This window comes from Solanum lycopersicum, chromosome 2 (assembly GCF_036512215.1).
Source record: "Solanum lycopersicum chromosome 2, SLM_r2.1".
Lineage (NCBI taxonomy): Eukaryota > Viridiplantae > Streptophyta > Magnoliopsida > Solanales > Solanaceae > Solanum > Solanum lycopersicum.
Window position 1 is genome coordinate 58,889,698 of NC_090801.1, and position 19,935 is coordinate 58,909,632.

Sequence of the window (19,935 nt, forward strand, 5' to 3'; positions counted from 1 at the left end):
AGTGTTGCTTTGGTTTTCCTGCCTCACTACAATTACGAGATGATAATGGACCGAAGTGGACTGCAAGGTGGGTTTAAGGTTAATGGAGCGTATTTAAGGTTGTGTGGGCGGATCGAATATAAAGCCGTTTTTCTAAAATTAATGTGGAGTGGAATAAATTATGAATATATGTTATTTTAGGTGGTTTAAAACTTTTTATATTTTATCAAAATGATAGAGCATTATTTATTAAAATAATTTTATTAAAGCTACTAAAGTATTCAACATAATAAATGAAAATTGTACCTCTAAAAACTGAAATTATAAGTCAATATTTTATTAAATTAATACAATTTAATAAAAAATAAATTTATTTTCATGAATTTTATTTATAATATCAAATATAATTTTAAAAAATATTAATAAATTATATGGAGCAGATCCATACCAGGAGGGTAGAATGAAAATAAAAAGAATTATTATACGAAGAAAACTAAATTTTAAAATTTAACGAATTATACTCAACCCCATAAAGGGCCCCATTACCATCCCTTACCTACAATTACCATTTATCCCCCACAGCACCACTCACGCAAGGCCGGTGACTCTTTTTGACCGATAATATTATTATTATTATTATTAGCATCTAGTAACAGGTGAGATGTAACAATATATTTTTTAATTTTTGAGAAAATACACTAGTATTCTCTTTTACTATGATTAAAATTTTAGAGACATATTTTAACTAAATTAAAGTTCTATTACTCATTTAATTTATCTTTTTGATAATTTTATGTTCCTTTTAATTTACGTGACATCCAAATATTTTTCACACGCTCCAATTGCATAGAGTTGTGAAATGTGTCACGTAAGACAAAAGATGCACAAAATTACAAAAGAAATTAATTCAGGGGTAATAAGATCTTAGTTTAGTTAATGTATGTCTTTGAAATTTCGGTCATACTCTAAGGGGATACTTGCACATTTTTCCTTAATTTCATGGCCGGAACATAAGTGAAAATTTATCGTAAATGAAAAAGTTGTACTCCCTTGATTATCCTATTATGACTTGATGCAAAGTTTAATAAAGTAACTGAATCTTGTGATCTCAAAATAAAAATAGGTAGAAGGTATAAAAATATTTTTAATCCCATGGCTTTAAATTTGTCTCAAAAATTAAAATTAAATAATTAGCAAAAAATTAAAGAGATACTTTTTTGGAACGGATTAAAAAGAAGAATAAGAAAAATAAGACTAAAAAAAATAGAAAAAACAAGTAGTAATTTTTTAAAAATCTGATTTTCATGTTAGTGCATAATTCTCGACGATCACGATGACAAGAAGCGTGATTTGATATTATGACTTTCTTTTTTTTCACATTAGCTTTGATCTGTTTGGGGAATTTAGATTGAACTTGGTAAATATGCAATGAATAAGCAAAGTTCATTGAGATGACAAAATCACAGCAAAATATTGTACTAGATAAATTTGTTCACCTTCCCATTCATCAATTTCACAGTTACAGGTTACACGGTGTTGGTTTTAAAAAAACTAACAAAAAGAGTGCGAGTAATATACAACATTCTTTCTATTCCCTCCAACATCTCTGTGTATATAAGATACTACATTACCATTTCAACTAATCTTCTATGCCCACCCAATATACACATTTTTTCAGTCACAAAGCATATCTGGTAGTCTTGTTACTAATCAGTCAGGTAAGCAAGGGAGGTCCATTCTCAGCAGCTGTTCGCGTATGTTCCTGACTAAAGCTTCTTGCCATTTGTACATCTCGATTGAATTGAGTCCTCGACTTTGCATATGGAGCATCTCTTGCTGGATAAAAAAATAGATCGTGGTTTTACGAATAATAACCATAAACAAGGGTAGCAGTTGAACTAGTGCATGCAGCATCAACAAAATGTTTTGAAATGAGAATCTTACCAGCAATTCTTTGCACACGGAGGATATTCTGCCGTCTCTTCCACCAGCATGTTATGCAAGTAGCAATAAGCAGGACAAATACACATGCCCCTAATCCGATCCCAATTTTTGCTCCAACTGTAAGATGTGTTCCGCAAGTTGGTAATCCAGGAATACCACAAAGACCTGCGTTATCAGTGAAACTGGAACCATCCACTGTGTAAGCATTTTATCGTCATAAACAACATGCCAGAAATTTGCAACTACTAAAATTTCTCAGCGTAAATACAACTCCAGATTGAGGCACCATATTTTGGATAAAATTGGTACATGCTAGTGGAAACTAGTCGAGGCCAAGGAATTTGTCAAGACAGCATAACCATGATAACGGCAGTCGGAAGATGGTTAGACAACTCCTAAGCACAGCAATTTTCATATAAAAATCATCATGCTAGGCAGTATAATTATTTGGCACCACAAAATCTAAAAACAAGAGCAACTTTAAAAGATAGAATATTAAAAGATGCTTCACCAAGAACAAGCCCTAGGCCAAATAATATGATGTTATAGAAAACATACTTGAATTTAGCTCTGTGCAAGAGCCTTCCACCTAATGCAGCAGGAATCCTTCCAGAGAGCGAGTTGCCATTGAGATTCCTATAACAAAAAAGTAATTTAATTCTCTTTATCGAAACAATAAAAAATAGTTCTATCATTCTTTTATCTTTAACTGATCAAAAGTTGAAGTATCTTACAGCGTCCGTAATGAGGTCAATTGCCCAAGGCTATCAGGAATCGATCCATTGAAGAAATTGTATGAGAGATCCCTGTAATGCAAATATTTGTTAGACACTCACCAATGAGATCCACCCCTTTTTTATTACTAGTAGAATATCCTTCATTATTTTGCTAAAATAGGGAATGATATCATCTTGTATCATTTCTAACTAGAAAGAGATGTGCAGAGAAATTGGTGAAGCACTTTAACTGAACTAAGGTAATAGTGTTTGTTCTAATACACAACAAATATAACTCTTTTTTCACCCGCTAAAATAAGAGCTGTACCTGTAAGGAATTGTTATGTTTCTCAGTTTGAGCATTATCCTCTATCCTTAGGTTAATTGTCCTACTCTATTTAGGTCTATGAATTTCAAACAAAACATAAAAGATGTGTCAAATTTCAAAGAACAGTTTATCCGTATGGGCAATGACTTGTATTTCACAATCCATAAAGCTATTATAATCAAGAGTTTTCCATTACTTATTCCTACTTAATTTTAAAGAAGAGTGGGCTATGATATTAATGGAATAGGACAGTTGTATGACTCAACACTCCTCAAAAAAGTATAGTTAAGAAACCACTTGATTTCAAATTTGATTATCCATTAATCTGGCAGAAAAAATCTAAATTAATTTTGAAAAGCACATGAAGTTCCTGAAAGCTATACTCACAATGTCTCCAGAGTAGTTACAGTTCCCAACGCCGGAGGAATAGGCCCGTGAATGCTGTTACCACTTAGATTTCTGTAAGAAAAAGAAAGAACGCACACAAGGAAAGCATGGTCAAAGTATATCATATTTAGAAATGGTTGTTTCCAGGTTTCATTACTACATGCAAGAATGGAGCACTAAGAACAGAAAGATACTTGAAAGATTTGAGAAGGTTGTAGTTATGGAAAGTGTCGTGTATTGCTTCATAAGGTGTATTTACCTTAGGCAACACATACTCCCCCCAAAACGAAAAGCATTCGCAAGCTGTGTTTCTAACTTACATGCTCTGAAGATGACGCAATCGAGAAATTTCATTTGGTAAGAAGCCTCTTAAACCTTGGTTGTCCAAGCCACTGACCTTACAGGTAAACCATTTTTGAAAAAGAAAAAAAGAGTTAAAGATGATTATATGAACGAATTTCAAAGCATTCACGCAGTGTCAAGGAAATTTATATAGACCTTTGGTCAAAAAACCAGCACTGAAGAATGTAAAGATAAAAGGGGACATTAACAGACAGAAGCAGTTACATCACAAGAGGTAACATGTTTTATAGCAAATAACAACAACAATAATCCATATTTTCAGAAAAAATACAATCACTATGAACCAATTAAGCTTATAGAAGCTATGCATTATAGAACAAAAAAATGGAGACACCATGTTTTGCTATTCTAATAACAGGATTTACTGCAACAAATATGTAGTTCCTCTAAAGATTTCATTCTTGCAAGAAAAAACCACACAATATGGAAGTGTAGGCATGCTAACATGCAGATTTTGAGAACTGAGGACACCAATCAGGAAAAGCATCTTGATGACAAAAGACATAGTTATACTGTCCTAGTGGGACCAAGAAGTGAAATCAGACATATATGAATTTGTGAGAATTTTATCATTGAAGGTGTAAATAATAAACAACTGATCTCACTTTTTATGAAATTTTAAAATGTACAGTAAAGAGCTTTCAACTATCATTATATCACAAACTAAAGTTTTACGGTTAGACCCAATACATAAACTATTTGATACTCAAACAACAAATTTTGACTAAGACGAGAGATGGGGATGGTTACTTTGGCAATCAATATTATGCAACCAGAAGTTCCTGACTATTTAACTGGCTGTTCCCCAGTTACACATGGGCTTTCTGGTCTAGTTAAAGAAATGTGTCCTTGATCTCCGCAATGAATCAGCCCAGTACTCTTCCTCATTCCCTTCTTTCATAAACCCAACCCATCCCTCATTGTGGCAACTTCCCTTTCTGACCATTGTCACCATTCTGTCTCATTTTCTCCTTTCACAGCCTCCTTCCTTCTTCACAGTCCCAATATTCCACCTCATTCCGCATTTTACATTCACACTCAACTTGGCTTTCCCTCTTTGTGTGTAATGAACCGTGTTAATTAGTGAAATATACAAAGCAGATAAAGCCAAGTTGTTCAACTACTTACCACCAGAGCCTGCTAGATTGAGGTGAAACTAAAGGAAAGAATACAAAGCAATTGGGTGTTTGAGTATGTGTGCGTGAGCATATATTTATAGGATGAGAAGTTTAACAGCTGCAAGGTTCTCTAATTGAGAAGAGTGATGCAAAGACGCCCATTTTTTTCCGTTTATCTTTTGAGAGGGGGGAAAGGATATTTATCTGGGGTTGTTCATGATTGATCAGAAAATTCACACACAATGAGACTGAGTTGGCCAGAAACTTGTCAACCAAAACCTATATTGAGGTGGGGATAAGATTGCAAGTAAATACATGGTGTATGTAAATGATATTTGAATATGCCCATGGATATACCATATGTCCGACCACACAAACATACATATAGATAGAAAGTTGTATATCTAAGACTAAGCTCAATGACGTACATCCCGTCGATGACCCATTTATTGATAGTTTTGTCAAACTGACAATCTGCTCCACTCCAGGGATGTTGTTGGGGAACACATGGATCACCATTCCATCCAAGCCGAAGGGGAAGTCCAAGTGCATGCTTTAGCGATTGCAAACCCCTGACTGCAGAAGTAAAGGTTAAAATTGTATCAATAATCATCCAGATAACTTCCAATCTTCCATAATCAGAGCAGTAGAATGATAATGGCACAAGCTGGACTCATTAGTCAAAAAAAGAACACGAGACTACTCATGGTCATTTTCTATAGCATAACAAAGTGCGTAAGCTATCGCCTATACCATGCGTAAAACTTGTAAGAACTTTTGACTATTATCTTTCTTTCCCACTTTGAACTCTGAACAAGCATCCAAGAAATGTTAGTGTAAATTTTTAAACTTATGTACCTTCGTCAAGTGACGTTTTAGATTCAGCTATTATAACCTCAAAAATTTCAATAGCACTAATTATAGCATAAGTTCCATTTTTTGGCTGCAGTGTGATTGTCAAGGTCCTGCCACTGACTAGAATTGTTGTGTTCAGCACAAGCGCACTGTTAACACCCCCAGCCATCTTCACAATGTCGACAGCTGGAAATACAGTGTCACCATTAATTGAAATGTCCATGACCCTCTGTCCCACAGATGTAACTGAAGGATCAATTTCCGCAAAGTGTAACCAAACAGAGTACTTTTTATTGGGATCGATATCCATTGTGTATGTCAATTCTGGCTCATTGTCAGTGCTAAGAAGAGCAGTTTGATAAATAGATCCTGGATAAAAGTTTGGTGCTTTGGAAGTTGACTTTGTACTGTTTTTGGTAGAAATGCGACGATCAGAATTCTGGCCAAATGTCTTGATTGAACTCCAAAACCGATCACCACCCCAATGATCGCCACTGTAGTCAACATCAAACATTGATTCCTGAGCACCACAGCTGAGTCTTTTGACAGTTCTGATAATTGTCCCTAATCCAAAGTCAGCACCAAAATAGTATGCTCTGTCATCTACTTGGAGAATTTCAATTGCAAGTATAGCTGGATCTCCATGCCCTGTGCTATGGAAGCAAAGAGAGGCAGTACCATCATCAAGAAAAATAAGTGTTTCAACAAATACTTGTTCATCATCATGATTGCTCCAACCAGATGGCAAAGTATAAACCAAGGTGCCTTCAACAGAAACATCAAATAGTGGTTCATTATCAAAGCTTGGTTCTTCAATCATTCCAAAGAATATCCTCACTGAATAGTGGCCATGGGGGACTCTCTTGATATTGTAACAATTCTCAGGTCCCTCTGATAAAGGGAAATACCGCAGCGTAGTGAGTTGAGGCGCAATGAAACTTGGGGCTGTTCCATTGAAAGGTATCCCTCCTGTATATGCAAAATCCTTATGCCAGAGAGTCTTTGTAGGGGCAGTATGAACATCATGTCGAGCTCCACAGCTTATTCGCATTACATATGGCTCTGCGGTGAATAAACAGTAGAGTGAACACAAACTGCCAACTAGGAGGCTAATGAGTAATAGCCAAAAAGTAAATTTTCGAATATGATAGAATAAAAGCATGCTCACTCCCTCTCAAACCCGACTTCCAAGTTCCACCCCTTAACCAAAAAAGAGCCAAAGTAAAACATGACCTAAAACAACTAAGTGCAAGTGTGCGCACAACAATAAAACATTACAAGAAGTTTTACTCATTTAGAAAACAGTTATGCACATAGGTATAAGCGCGACATTTAAAGACCCCCTTAAGTTGACTTTAAAGGGCATAAGATCTAGAATTGGGATGAACACGCCCAACTCAAGTAGAAATCCCATAAAGATTCAATTCAATATAGCAAACCACAACTGCTCCGAGCTGATTCGGGGGATTGAACTGCAGTAAAAGACTCATTTTCTTGTCATGCATTCTATAAGCACCCCACTAAACCACCTTACCTTCTTTTAAGGATCACTGGAACTTCAAAATAGAAAACAGTTAACAAATTTGAGACTGAAGATAACCATCAATGCAACTAATCAATACGATTACTCCAACTATATTGATTACCATACATTTATAGTAGTACAAATCTTCGCCCCTAAATCCATTACTCAAATAACTATCAAAAAAAAAACTTCCTAGTTATTCAACTCAGGAATAAAACATCAGAACTAGCTAAAATCAACATCATATCATTCAAAATCAAAGCAAGTCCATTGCAAAAATCCCAATTAATGAGCAACACAATTCCATTACTACATCTAAAAATAAATCTACATAAGCATATTTTTAGCTAATAAATAAGTTCACTACTAGCAAATAAAACAAGTAGATCCAAAACACTAATTTATCATAACTAAAGAAACCCAGTAAAATTAGTTGAACCATTTCACATTACAACCAAAAAGAAAAAAATGGCTGACCATGGCGAGAGCAGACAAGCTGAAGACCCACGCAGAAGCAAAGAAACAGGAAAAAACAGTGGAATCTCAGCATTTCAGCTCCAAATGCTACTTAGATTTGCTTTAATTTTTTTCTAGAAACTCATTGATTTCATACTCAAATCTTCAACTTCCTTTGTTGTTTTGTGGGCACTAATTATCATACAATAATCAGTGGAGTGATAATGGGAAACGTTTTGTGCAGGTAAAGATAGTAAAGGAAAGTCGAAAATTTTATTTCTTTTTTTATTTAATTAATTTTCTTATTTGACATTGACCCGTGAATGGGCATTGTTACTATGCTTTACAAGTCCACGGCTTACAGTGAAGCTTCAATTATTACTCACTATAAAACGACTCCTTCCCATTAATATTCACACAATTTAGTTAGATTAAAAGTTTATTATAGGTAACTAAATTAATAACATTATGATAGATTGACAGCGATTGATAGCTTAGAATAAATGATAAATTGTCAATGCTAATATGTTGAGTTAGAAGAATAATGTAAAAATAATATTGAATTATTCATATCGCGTAAATTTTTTATTAGATAAATATTTAAAATATTGCTCAAATAAATATAATGATGAAGCTTTTAGAAGTATATAGTATGTAACGACAAAATCATGTAAAAAAAAAGTTTTGAACTATGATATCAGTGGGTGTTTCTAAAATGATTGGATAATTATTACCTAGTAATATATATTACTATGTAATGAATAAATGTTTGAAGGGAAGAAGTAGTAATAATTATTATGAGATCATATAATCAAATATTAATAAATTATTTATTAAAAAGATCACGTTGTTGGTAGATCTTTGTCTTAGTAATATAATAAAACAAGGAGCATGTGTGAATCAACTAATGATTTTAATTATTTATGTGGTATTTTTTCATATTTTAAAATTCAAATAAGTATGTATCTTTAATCATATATTTTTTAAATATTTTGAATTGTTAATTATTGTGATTTATAATATTTTTTATGTAGATTATGAATATATAAATTTCATTTTTAAAAAATTAAAGATTTTATGAGCGAATTTCTAATCAGATTTATACTATTTGACTCTTGAAAAATTAAAATATCACATAAATTAGGATATAAGAGTTTTTTTTTTTTTTGAGGGGGGGGGAGGGGTTACTAACAATTTTGTTTATCAAAGGACAATATATACAATTAGAAGAAAAAAAATACTAATTTTTACCTTTTAGAAAGACAAATTATGGATTTATGGTAAATTATGGATAAATTGGACAAAGGCAGGTGATGCGGGTGCATGGGATGACCATGAACCTGCGCCACAACATAGCTAGGCGATGCTAACGAATTTTATTTTTTTTCCACTTCAGTTACTGCTTTCATACATATTCTTTCGGTCAATTATTAGAAGACAAAAGCTATCAAACGTGAAAATAAAATATAGATTTAACAAGTGAGTTTGGGCCCGTTATTTTGAAACAAATACATCATTGACCACAATAAAGAATACAAATTTAACATTTGAGACTTTGAAATATAATGCCTCGACTATTGCAGTTTTGACCCTTTTAATCGTAATCAAAAACTGCTAAGTTGCCATGAATAACTCCAATTTGATTATATTAAATTCCTTAATTATAGCTCTAAATCGCATTATGTTGAATCTTTACCTTTATTTATATATTTAGAGGAAATTAAACAAATCTTTAAATGAGATTTCAATATTTGTTATATATACTAATAGAAGATAACAAGTACAATGAAAATAGTTGAGATATGCATAAGTTTGGTTGAATGTCACTATTATAAAAGCAAATTACTCGAGCTCTCCGTAAATAGACTCTATATTTTTTTAAAGCACAGGCTGAAACATGTGAAATTAAAGGGCATTACTTGAATGCTACTGCAGGTACATGCGAAGAAATGATCAAAAGAGTTGTATTTGCTAGAGAATTGGGTGTTCCGATCATAATGCATGACTACTTAAAGGGGGGATTCACCGCAAATACTACCTTGGCTCATTATTGCCGAGATAATGGTCTACTTCGCACGGCCATACATAACATAGAAATCACACTTGGAAAGGATGGACAATTAGCTAGAGCAGCGAATGCCGTAGCGAAATTGATTACAAAAGAAGAAAAATCGGTCAAATTAAAATTACCTTCTGGGGGAGGTCTATTTTCCAAACAATGTTGGTTAAATGGATAGGATTAACACGTGGGATAAAAACATTTTTGAGTGAAAACACACTGAAATATTTGTAGATAGTGAACAAAAAAACAGTAAGCTTCCAAGCCTTTACTCCATTCAAGAGGCTTGAAGCATTAGCAAGAACGAGAAGAAGACTGAAATGTGAAACTGAAAATGTACTGAATTCATGTTCTTCACGTGAGGATCTGTATTGCTTATATAGCAATCAGATGCTGAAAACAAAATACAAAACTAACTAACTAATTCTACACATTAATCGATGTAACAAACTACTAATTTGAAATTACAATAATAGGCCTAACTAACTACTAACTAACTTCAACTTCCAATTAACTTTTGAATAGTTAGTTGCTGCCACTAACTAACTCTTCTTCAACTTCTTTTAACACACCCCCTCAAGCTGCTGAGTGCATGACATTGATCACTCCAAGCTTGCCTAGAAGATGCACATGTTGAACTTGGCTTAGCCCTTTTGTCAATATGTCTGCGAGTTGTTGCTGTGTGTGAACATAAGCAGTGTTAACTTCCCCTGCTTTGATCTTATCCCGGATAAAATGGCAATCTATCTCAATGTGTTTTGTCCTTTCATGTAGCACTGGATTAGCTGCTAGTTGTATAGCTGATTTGCTGTCACTGAAGATTGTAATAGGCAGTTGAACATTCACTCCTAATTCCTTAAACAATCCTAGAAGCCAAGTGATTTCTGAGACTGCTGATGCCATACTTCTGTACTCAGCTTCAGCTGAGCTTCTTGAAACAGTTTTGTTTCTTTGACTTCCAAGAAACTAAGGACTCTCCAAACTTAATGACATAGCCTGTGATGGATCTTCTTGTGTTAGGACAGGCTGCCCAATCAGAATCACACCAACAAGTAATTATGTTAGTAGGTTCAGAGTGTAACCAAACTCCTTGACCAACTGATCCTTTCAAGTATCTAATCACTCTAGTAGCTGCTTCTATATGTGATTTCTTGGGAGATTGCATGAACTGGCTCAAGGTTTGTACTGCATAACTTATGTCTGGCCTGGTGATAGTAACATATATCAATTTACCAATCAACCTTTGGTATGAAGTAATGTCATGCAGCACATCATCTTTATTGTAGCCATTTGCTTGATCATGTTCTACAGAAGTTAATCTCAAATTGGACTCCATTGGTGCGGTTGCAGGTTTAGCTCCTGTTAATCCAGCTTCAGCAATAAGTTCCAATATATATTTCCTTTGATTCAAAATAATCCCTCCAGAGGATCTTAATACTTCAATGCCTAAGAAAAATTTAAGTTCACCTAGATCTTTCAGTTTGAACTGCTTGTGTAGACATGCTTTAACTTCAGCAATCAGTTGCATGTTACTTCCTGTGATCAATAGATCATCTACATAAACCAGAACAATGACAATATCTTCCCCCTTTTTTAGTGTGAACAATGAATAGTCATGAGCACTCTGACTAAAACCTGTGGCTTGTAATACCTTTGTAAGTTTCAGGTTCCATTGTCTTGAGGCTTGCTTAAGTCCATACAAAGACTTTAACAACTTGTAGACTTTGTTTTCACCTGGTTTTGCAAAACCTTCAGGCATTTTCATATAGACTTCTTCACCTAAATCACCCTGTAAGAAAGCATTATAGACATCCATTTGGTACAATGTCCAGCCTTTTGATACTGCCAATGCAATGACACATCTAACTGTTACCATCTTGGCTACTGGAGAAAAAGTGTCATGATAATCCAATCCTTCTTGTTGACTGTATCCCTTTGCTACAAGTCTTGCTTTAAACCTTTCTATCTCACCATTTGCCTTATACTTTACTTTATATATCCACTTGGAACCAACTGCATGCATACCTTCTGGTAGTTCAACTACTTGCCAAGTATTATTTTCTTCAAGAGCTTTGATTTCCTGCTTCATGGCTTGTATCCACCTTTCATCTTGTGAAGCCTGCTTGAAGTTCTTGGGTTCTGTATACTCTGAAAGTTTGCTCAGAAAACTTCTACATTCAGGCTTTAATTTTTCATAATTCAGATAGCTAGCCATAGGATGTTTAGTACTGCTATGACCTTTAGTAATGGTATAATCTTTCATCCACATTGGCTCTTTGATGTTTCTTGAAGATCTTCTAACATAAGAGTCAACATGTGATGGTATGGCATGAGTGTTTTCAGAAACTTCCTCTGTTGTACTTGGTCTAGACATCTGATTTTCTGAATAACTCTCAGTCTCATTACCTTGACTGTCTTCATGAACCATACTAGTCTCTGCATGTACACTATTATCAATCTCAGCTTCAATAGTTTGATTCTCTGCTTTCTCTAAAGGTGAACCATGTACATCACCCAATGGATCAAGTTGAGACCTTTCTTTAGCAAAAGGAAATATTTCTTCATGGAATACCACATCTCTGTTCACATGCACCTTAGTAGAGTGGATATCCAATAGCACATAGCCTTTCTGCAATTCTGAGTACCCCAAGAGAATTGCTGCACTAGCTCTGGCTGAAAACTTATCCCCTTTAGGTACAGTTGTAGCATAGCAAAGACAACCTATAACTTTTAGATGAAACAAACTAGGTTGTTTACAATAAAGTAACTCATAGGCACTTTTGTTGGAATTGGCTGATGAGGGTAATCTATTCATCAAATACACTGCAGCCCTTATGCAATAACCCCAAAATCTAATAGGTAGATGAGCTTGAAATCTGATTGCTCTTGCAATATTAAGGATGTGCCTGTGCTTTCTTTCAACCACACCATTTTGTTGTGGTGTGTGAGGGCAACTACTCTGATGTAGTATTCCCAGATGATTGAATAAATCTTTACACTGTGAATTAAGGAATTCTGTGCCATTATCTGATCTCACAACCTTGACATGAGAATTGAACTGAGTATTGATCATTGAGAAGAAGTTCTTTATAGCTACAATGGTTTCTGATTTTAACTGCAACAAATGAACCCATACAAATCTACTATAGTCATCTACTATAATAAAGAAGTAATGCTTTCTATCTAGAGTAGGAGTCTTATAAGATCCCCATAGATCCATATGAACAACATCAAACATCATGGAAGCTCTAGTAGTACTAACAGGAAATGTAAGTCTAGTTTGCTTAGCTAAAGGACAAACAGGACAATGAGCTGGTATTCCATCACCTTTACTGCTTGAATCAATCCTGAGAAGCTTCAATATCTGTTGAGATGGATGTCCTAACCTTCTGTGTCATATTTCCGTGTCTTGTCTTACAACTCCTGCAGCTACTATTTCTTGAGCACACTTTATTTCTTCCTTCTGTTTAGATGAAAAATTAGCCTTAAAACTGTATAATCCTCCTTCTTCTCTACCAATCCCCTTCACCCTGCCACTGCAGAGGTCCTGAAACACACAAAAGTCAGGATAAAAAGATACAAAACAATTCAGTTCTCTTGTATTCTTTGACACTGACAATAGACTGAACTTGAAATCTGGCACATGTAAAACACTTCTGGCCACTTCATCATCAAATATAGGTGTTTCACCAATATGACTGACTGTAACCTTGTCACCTGTTGGAAGATGAACTTGATTCATTTGTGACTTTGTTGATTCATGTCTCGTAGTTAGTAACTGCTTATTTGCAATGATATGATGAGTTGCACCTGAATCAACAATCCAATCCTGAATAGCAGGGTTTGTCATTAAACAAGTTGTAATACCTGCCATATTGACTTGTTTTGTTTCTTGCACATCTCTGTTTAACATCTCCATTATTTGTTTATACTCCTTCTCTGTGAATGTTTGTCCCTTTGGCACCTTCTGCATGTTATTGTTCTCCATCTGATTACTTGATGCAGCACTAGGATGATCATATTGATCATTAGAGATGTTATTTGCAGCTTGATATCCTCTTCCATATCCACCATTATTTCCTGAACTTTGTCCTCCATATCCATTGAATTGACTTGTGCCTGTACCATTTCTCATGTTTCCATTCCCATTTCCATAACCAGGTTTCTTCCTTTGTTTCCAGTCACTTGGATAACCAATCAACTTGTAGCAATTATCCTTTGTGTGACCAAGGAAGTGGCAGTAATCACATTTCTTTCCTTTGTAATGTTCCTTTCCAGCTCATTGATTCCTATTAACACTCATCACCATAGAACTTGGTTTTTCAACTGCATTATCCATACAACTTGAGTGCTGAATCTCATCTTCTATAATCATAGCATAAGCTTGATTCATAGATGGTGTAGTTCCTTTAAGTAGAATCTGTCTCCTAGCCTGATCATATGATTCATTTAGGCCACTTAGGAATTGAATCAATCTCATCTGCTCCAAATGATCATTATACTCCTTCGATTGAGAACAAGTACTGCATGGACTTGGAACTATAGCATCATACTCATTCCATAGTGTTTTCAACTTTGAGAAGTAATGAGATACAAAATTTGTTCCTTGTGAGAGAGTGGTGATATCTCTATGTAATTGATAGATCCTTACTCTATTCACCTTGTCGAATCTTTCCTTTAGATCATTCCATACTGAGCAAGAGTTTGTGGCATACACAATACCACTAAGTAGTTCTTCACTGACTGTGTTCATCAGCCAAGAAAGCACAATCGCATTGCAAGTTTCCCATTGCTCATGCAATTCATCTTTGTACAGGGCTCTAGTGCAAGCACCAGTTACAAACCCATACTTCCTCTTCTCTAATAACGCAATCCTCATTGCTCTACTCTAGATTCCATAGTTTTCAGATCCAACCAGCTTGATTGGAATCAACACTGCACTAGAACTATCAGAATTTCCAATGAACAATGGATCATTCTGATCTATCTTCAATCCCACCATATCTGCAGATCTTAAGCTACAGATTGTCACCACTTGACAGTGATTCGAACTCCACTAATTGTACAGATTACACTGCTCTGATACCATGAACAAAAAAACAGTAAGCTTCCAAGCCTTTACTCCATTCAAGAGGCTTGAAGCATTAGCAAGAAGGAGAAGAAGACTGAAATGTGAAACTCAAAATGACTGAATTCATGTTCTTCACGTGAGGATCTGTTTGCTTATATAGCAATCAGATGTTGAAAACAAAATACAAAACTAACTAACTAATTCTACACATTAATCGATGTAACAAACTACTAATTTGAAATTACAATAATAGGCCTAACTAACTACTAACTAACTTCAACTTCCAACTAACTTTTGAATAGTTAGTTGCTGCCACTAACTAACTCTTCTTCAACTTCTTTTAACAGCTAGTTTGAGTATAAGATTGGTAACTTTGACCTACGGAAGATTGTTAAGAGTATAATCAAATAATAAAAGTGTGGTTTCTCTAAGAGCTTAAGTTTTTAAATGACATGGTCACATATTTCAATATGATATCAGAGCAAACAGAAGTCCTTAGATCGAATTTCACTGGCACCCAAAATTAAAAAAGAATTTTCACGTGCTTGACCCATGAAAAAGAATCAAGTCCACACGTGAATATACGGAAGACTTGCTAGTTACATAATGAAGGCCATGACTTTTAACTTCATACTACTACTACTAGTACTCCAACCAACAAAGTAGACATTATTATCGACAATATCTCTGATAAGTAGTAATAGATAATATCAAACCAATATTTGATTCGCTGACGATATTATTATCAATCGTAAATAAATAAAGCGCATGTGGACGCGATCATCCTAATGCTTGTGGTTTTGTTGATGGAATTGTTGCAGTGGCGTGACAGTCCCTGCAAGGGCTCGCAAGCCGTAAAATTTTCTGACCAAACGATTCCCCTGCACTTGTCTTGTTGTTGTTGTTTCGGACAGTTGGAAAATCCTTTTCTGAATTGAATTGCTTGAGAACTTGATTTTGCTGTGGTAATTGAATGGCTTGTGGTAAAAGCTGACCCTTGTAGAACAAAATATCAGCAGGACAATTGTTACTTATGTTGTGAGTTACATGATGACCAAATTCAAACTCTGTTTCTTTTTTGGATGAGGGGATATCCCTATGTGCTTGAACCACACAAACGTCCTGCATACACACTAGCCCTGCAAAGGAGAGTGAATCGCCAGATACAGAATCTCTACGATGAATCGGAGACGTTTTCTTTGTCATGGTAACTGCTTGATATGGATTTTCAATTGATGTTACCAAAATCTGGTTTTATATACACATTACCCTCTGGCTATGGATAGAGTACAATGCTTTGTTCATTTTTGGTTCTTTCCTAGATGTTACTGTATATGGTCATAGATGTATTAGTATTCATTTGATAATCTTATTGACTATAAAAAACTGAAAATTAATCTAATCATTGAAATTGACTTCAAAGTTTGGAATTTTTTTAGATGTAAGTTTCTTGGTGGTCATTTTCTCAGTTGAAACTTTGTGATATGCAAATGTGGTAGTGGATATTACAAAGTAAAACTAACAAATAGGAATGAATGGACATTCTTGGCGTAGCCTTTGGTTTTGTATTTTGTGATAACTTGAGTCATTTGTTTGGCCGTCCTTATAGGAACATAGATACTGATAAAACACTGAAAATTTTGGATACACTCGAGTATTATATCCAAAAGAAAAACGTATGTTTATATATACTATTATGGTTAACTTTTAACAAAAAAAATATTGAGGTTTTGGGGAAGGGGAAATGAGGAGGGAACTGAGAGTTCAGATAATTAACTGAGCTATTAAAACTTTCTAACGTGATATTGATATATACTACATTTTTTAGGGCAAAGGACAGGAATAACATACTTTTAAGGTGAAATCATCATTTGTCCCTTATAAGTTTATAATTATAAAAATCCCTCATATTCATACAATAATATAAGCGCTAATACATTAATCTGATGCGGAATACATTAATTGTTAAGTAAGATACATTATATTTTATACATGATACACTAATCTGATTTGCGAGATACGTTAATTTAATGTGCTGATACATTAATTTGATGCGTGAGAATGAGGAGTTTTTAGAATTTGTAAAACTAATAAGGGATGGGGGTAATAAGAGAACTTAAAAGGTCTGTTATTTATCCCATTTTTTATGCATGAATTGACCTGATGAGTCCATATGGATTTGATCCTTTCCTGCATTATGCATTGGGCTTCTGGCCCAACATATATTCCGTGTCCGGCTTTCTTTGTCCAGACTCCAGACGAACAGAAAAGAAAAGAATCTGGGCCTAAAGCCCAAGTAATTCAGATTTAGTTCAGAGATAGAAGAGAGCAGTTGTTGGACTCAAAGGCCCACTTCTTTACTTATTTCTTTATGTACTAATCTTCATTTACTAAATTTTTTATTGGGAAACTAAGCATTACCACGATAAAAGTAAAATAATTACAAATATATACCCCTTTATCCTTATACCTCATTAAATAATTACACTATATATTTCTAATTAATTTGGCTCTGCAGATATCAAATTAGTATTGTATTTGTATCATATAAATTGATAATTTCATTTAATTGATACTAAATACACCCTATTGGTATCATTAAGGCTTTTTTCCAGAAATTACTCATTAATCAATGATACGATAATGATATCACTACAGCATATGTTACTGATTTAGTATCCGTTTAGAGAAAATTGACAGTCTTAATAAATAAGTAGCATAAGCTATAACTATTTATAAAATAATGAGTACTTCAGAAATTATTTGAGTTTGAATATGAACTTATAATTACTTCGATTTATATATTGTTTCATTTTTTTGTTTCTATTTCTCTACGCTTCCCTTTTATTAAACCAAAAAAAAATAAGACCAGTACTTAATATAAACATTAGACATTGATAACAACCCACGACCCACTCATCCTCCTCGGTCCCACATATTTTTGTTTAGTCTTCATCCTTATCCATTTCTTTGCTTCTTATACTACGGTCAAACATTTAAATAGTTTTTGCTATAATAAATATTACTCCATTACAACAAATTTTTTTTTTTGTTAAAATTTATCCGTGATCAAGTCTATATATGTCATGTTTTAAATTTATAATTTATTTTACTTTATTAAATTATATAATAATAATAATATTGCATTAGTTTGACATAAATATTTAGTGCGAATAAATTTTTTTCTTTTTTAAAAAATTAATTTTTAATGTTATATTTTATTTTTTAACGATGGTTGTCATAACACACTTGGTAAACTTACCCTTTCGTATCAATTATTATATTCAAAATTTGTATGATAAAAATCTCTAAAAAAAATTATAATATATAAAATAAAATATTCACGACAATCCTTGTTAATGTCATACACATATAAATGTTTAAAAGACAGTTTTACCTGCTCATCTAACGTATTAATATTTTAAAAGAATTTGAGGATTAATATATATATTTTTGAAAAAGTATAAAAGCTACATATAAATTAACTTGACCAATAATTTCATTATTGTTTTTTCTGAGGATTTTTAATTTATTTAACTTTTTACCTAAAATCTAGCAATTAACATCAATCGCTATTTTATTCAAAGAGGGTAATGGATATTTTCCATTTTTAAAGTAACAAATGATGGTGTTGGTGTTTTATGGCGGGGCCTCAACCCACCAGGGGAATTAAAAATGTTCCATTAAAAATAATAGTAATCCATGTTTTTCACTCAGTTTTTATTTTAAAAAAGTAATCATATTTACACTCCTGCATTCTTTTTAATACATACAAATGAACAACGGTCTATCATGTTCGATATTTTTGAGGATAATACAATTATATAATAAATGTGCTAATTTTTTATAAAAGACTCATGTCATCAGTTAAAAGTTTGGTTTATTTGTGTCATTATTTAAGAGTGATTTTGTAAAATCATTTTGACACGCAATCAATTATAATTTGGCCACGTTATTAATTTTTTATAATAAAAAAATAATTCAATTTTATTCAAAATTATAATTTTTTTTATTTAAAAAATTGATGACGCGGTCCATTATAATTCGATCACGTCATCAATTTATTTAATAAAAAAATTAATTCAATTTTTTTTCAGAATTATGATTTTTTATTAGAAAAATTGATTACATGACCGAATTATAACTGATCACGTGTGAAAATGGTTTGCAAAACTATTGTTAAAAATAATAGCATAAATGAGTTTTTTTCTTAACGATAATGACATAAATGAATCAAACTTTTAACTGATGACATATTTGAGACTTTTCCTTTTAATGTTTAATATATTTTTATAGATAGTGAAGTCTATATTAGTGAGTATATAATTTAGATTTTAGATATACTTCAATCACCCCATAAATTCTAAAATTACAATTATATTGAACTTTATAACTTGTAAGATCAGCTTTCTTATTACGTAAATTATTCTATTTATCTCAATTTATATGACTTATCTTCTTCTTAATCAATATAAAAAATTGACACATTCTCATGCGACAGAGAGTGTATTTTGTTGCCCACAGAAATAGAATGTAAATATGGCACTTCCCAAAAACAAAAAGAACTGTGGGCACTTTCCTTTGAGTAGATGAGCCAGACACGCAAAAATCTGCTATGGGCAGAAATCGTGTCAATTAAATTACTTACTCTCTTTTAAAAAAATAATTTTATTTTTTTTAGTCTGCTTTAAAAAATGATTTTTGTTATAATATTTTAAATTTAATTTTTTTATGTAACATGTTTAAAATTATAAAATTAAAGAATATTTTGATATATTTGACGTAATTTTAATTTAAAATCACAAAATTAAAAAATATTTTTTTTAAATTTTATTTCAAATTAAATTAAATCATTCTTTTCAAAACGAAGGAAGTAACAATTTGATATATATAATATACCCCTCTCTTCCAAATGTGGCAATTTTTTTTATCCGATTTATAAAGAACAATTGCTTTTTATAATTGAAAATAATTAACTTAAAAATTCCTATTTATTTTTAATATTAATACATAAATGATTTGTAGTAACGCAATTATATCCCGGGTCACCAAATTTTTATGAACTCATGTTTTTCTTTTTTGAGATTATATATAGTAGTATTATATTTTTCTAAAAAATATTAAATTAAAAGAT

At 33.0% G+C, this 19,935-nt stretch overlaps 1 protein-coding gene across 1 annotated transcript; it reads right to left on the reverse strand.

The window, feature by feature from the left end:
* Positions 1-1,452: 1,452 nt before the first annotated feature.
* Positions 1,453-9,974, reverse strand: LOC101258914 (receptor-like protein 4). The gene is made up of 9 exons (XM_004232862.5): positions 7,693-9,974; positions 5,694-6,752; positions 5,264-5,411; positions 3,675-3,746; positions 3,355-3,426; positions 2,658-2,729; positions 2,482-2,559; positions 1,924-2,105; positions 1,453-1,815 (listed from the first exon to the last, which is right to left on the reverse strand). Exons 1-9 carry the CDS (start codon positions 7,763-7,765, stop codon positions 1,694-1,696), a joined length of 1,878 nt encoding a protein of 625 aa, XP_004232910.1. The 5' UTR covers positions 7,766-9,974; the 3' UTR covers positions 1,453-1,693.
* Positions 9,975-19,935: the final 9,961 nt, after the last annotated feature.

What these genes read in the sequence shown, in the direction of transcription:
- LOC101258914 (XM_004232862.5), bottom strand. Translation starts at nt 7,765, where the DNA reads ATGCTGAGATTCCACTGTTTTTTCCTGTTTCTTTGCTTCTGCGTGGGT. An exon ending in AAATGGGTCATCGACGGGAT is followed by an intron (nt 3,747 to 5,263) that starts GTACGTCATTGA and finishes CTGTAAGGTCAG; the next exon opens with TGGCTTGGACAACCAAGGTT. An exon ending in GTAACTACTCTGGAGACATT is followed by an intron (nt 2,730 to 3,354) that starts GTGAGTATAGCT and finishes TTTGCATTACAG; the next exon opens with GGATCTCTCATACAATTTCT.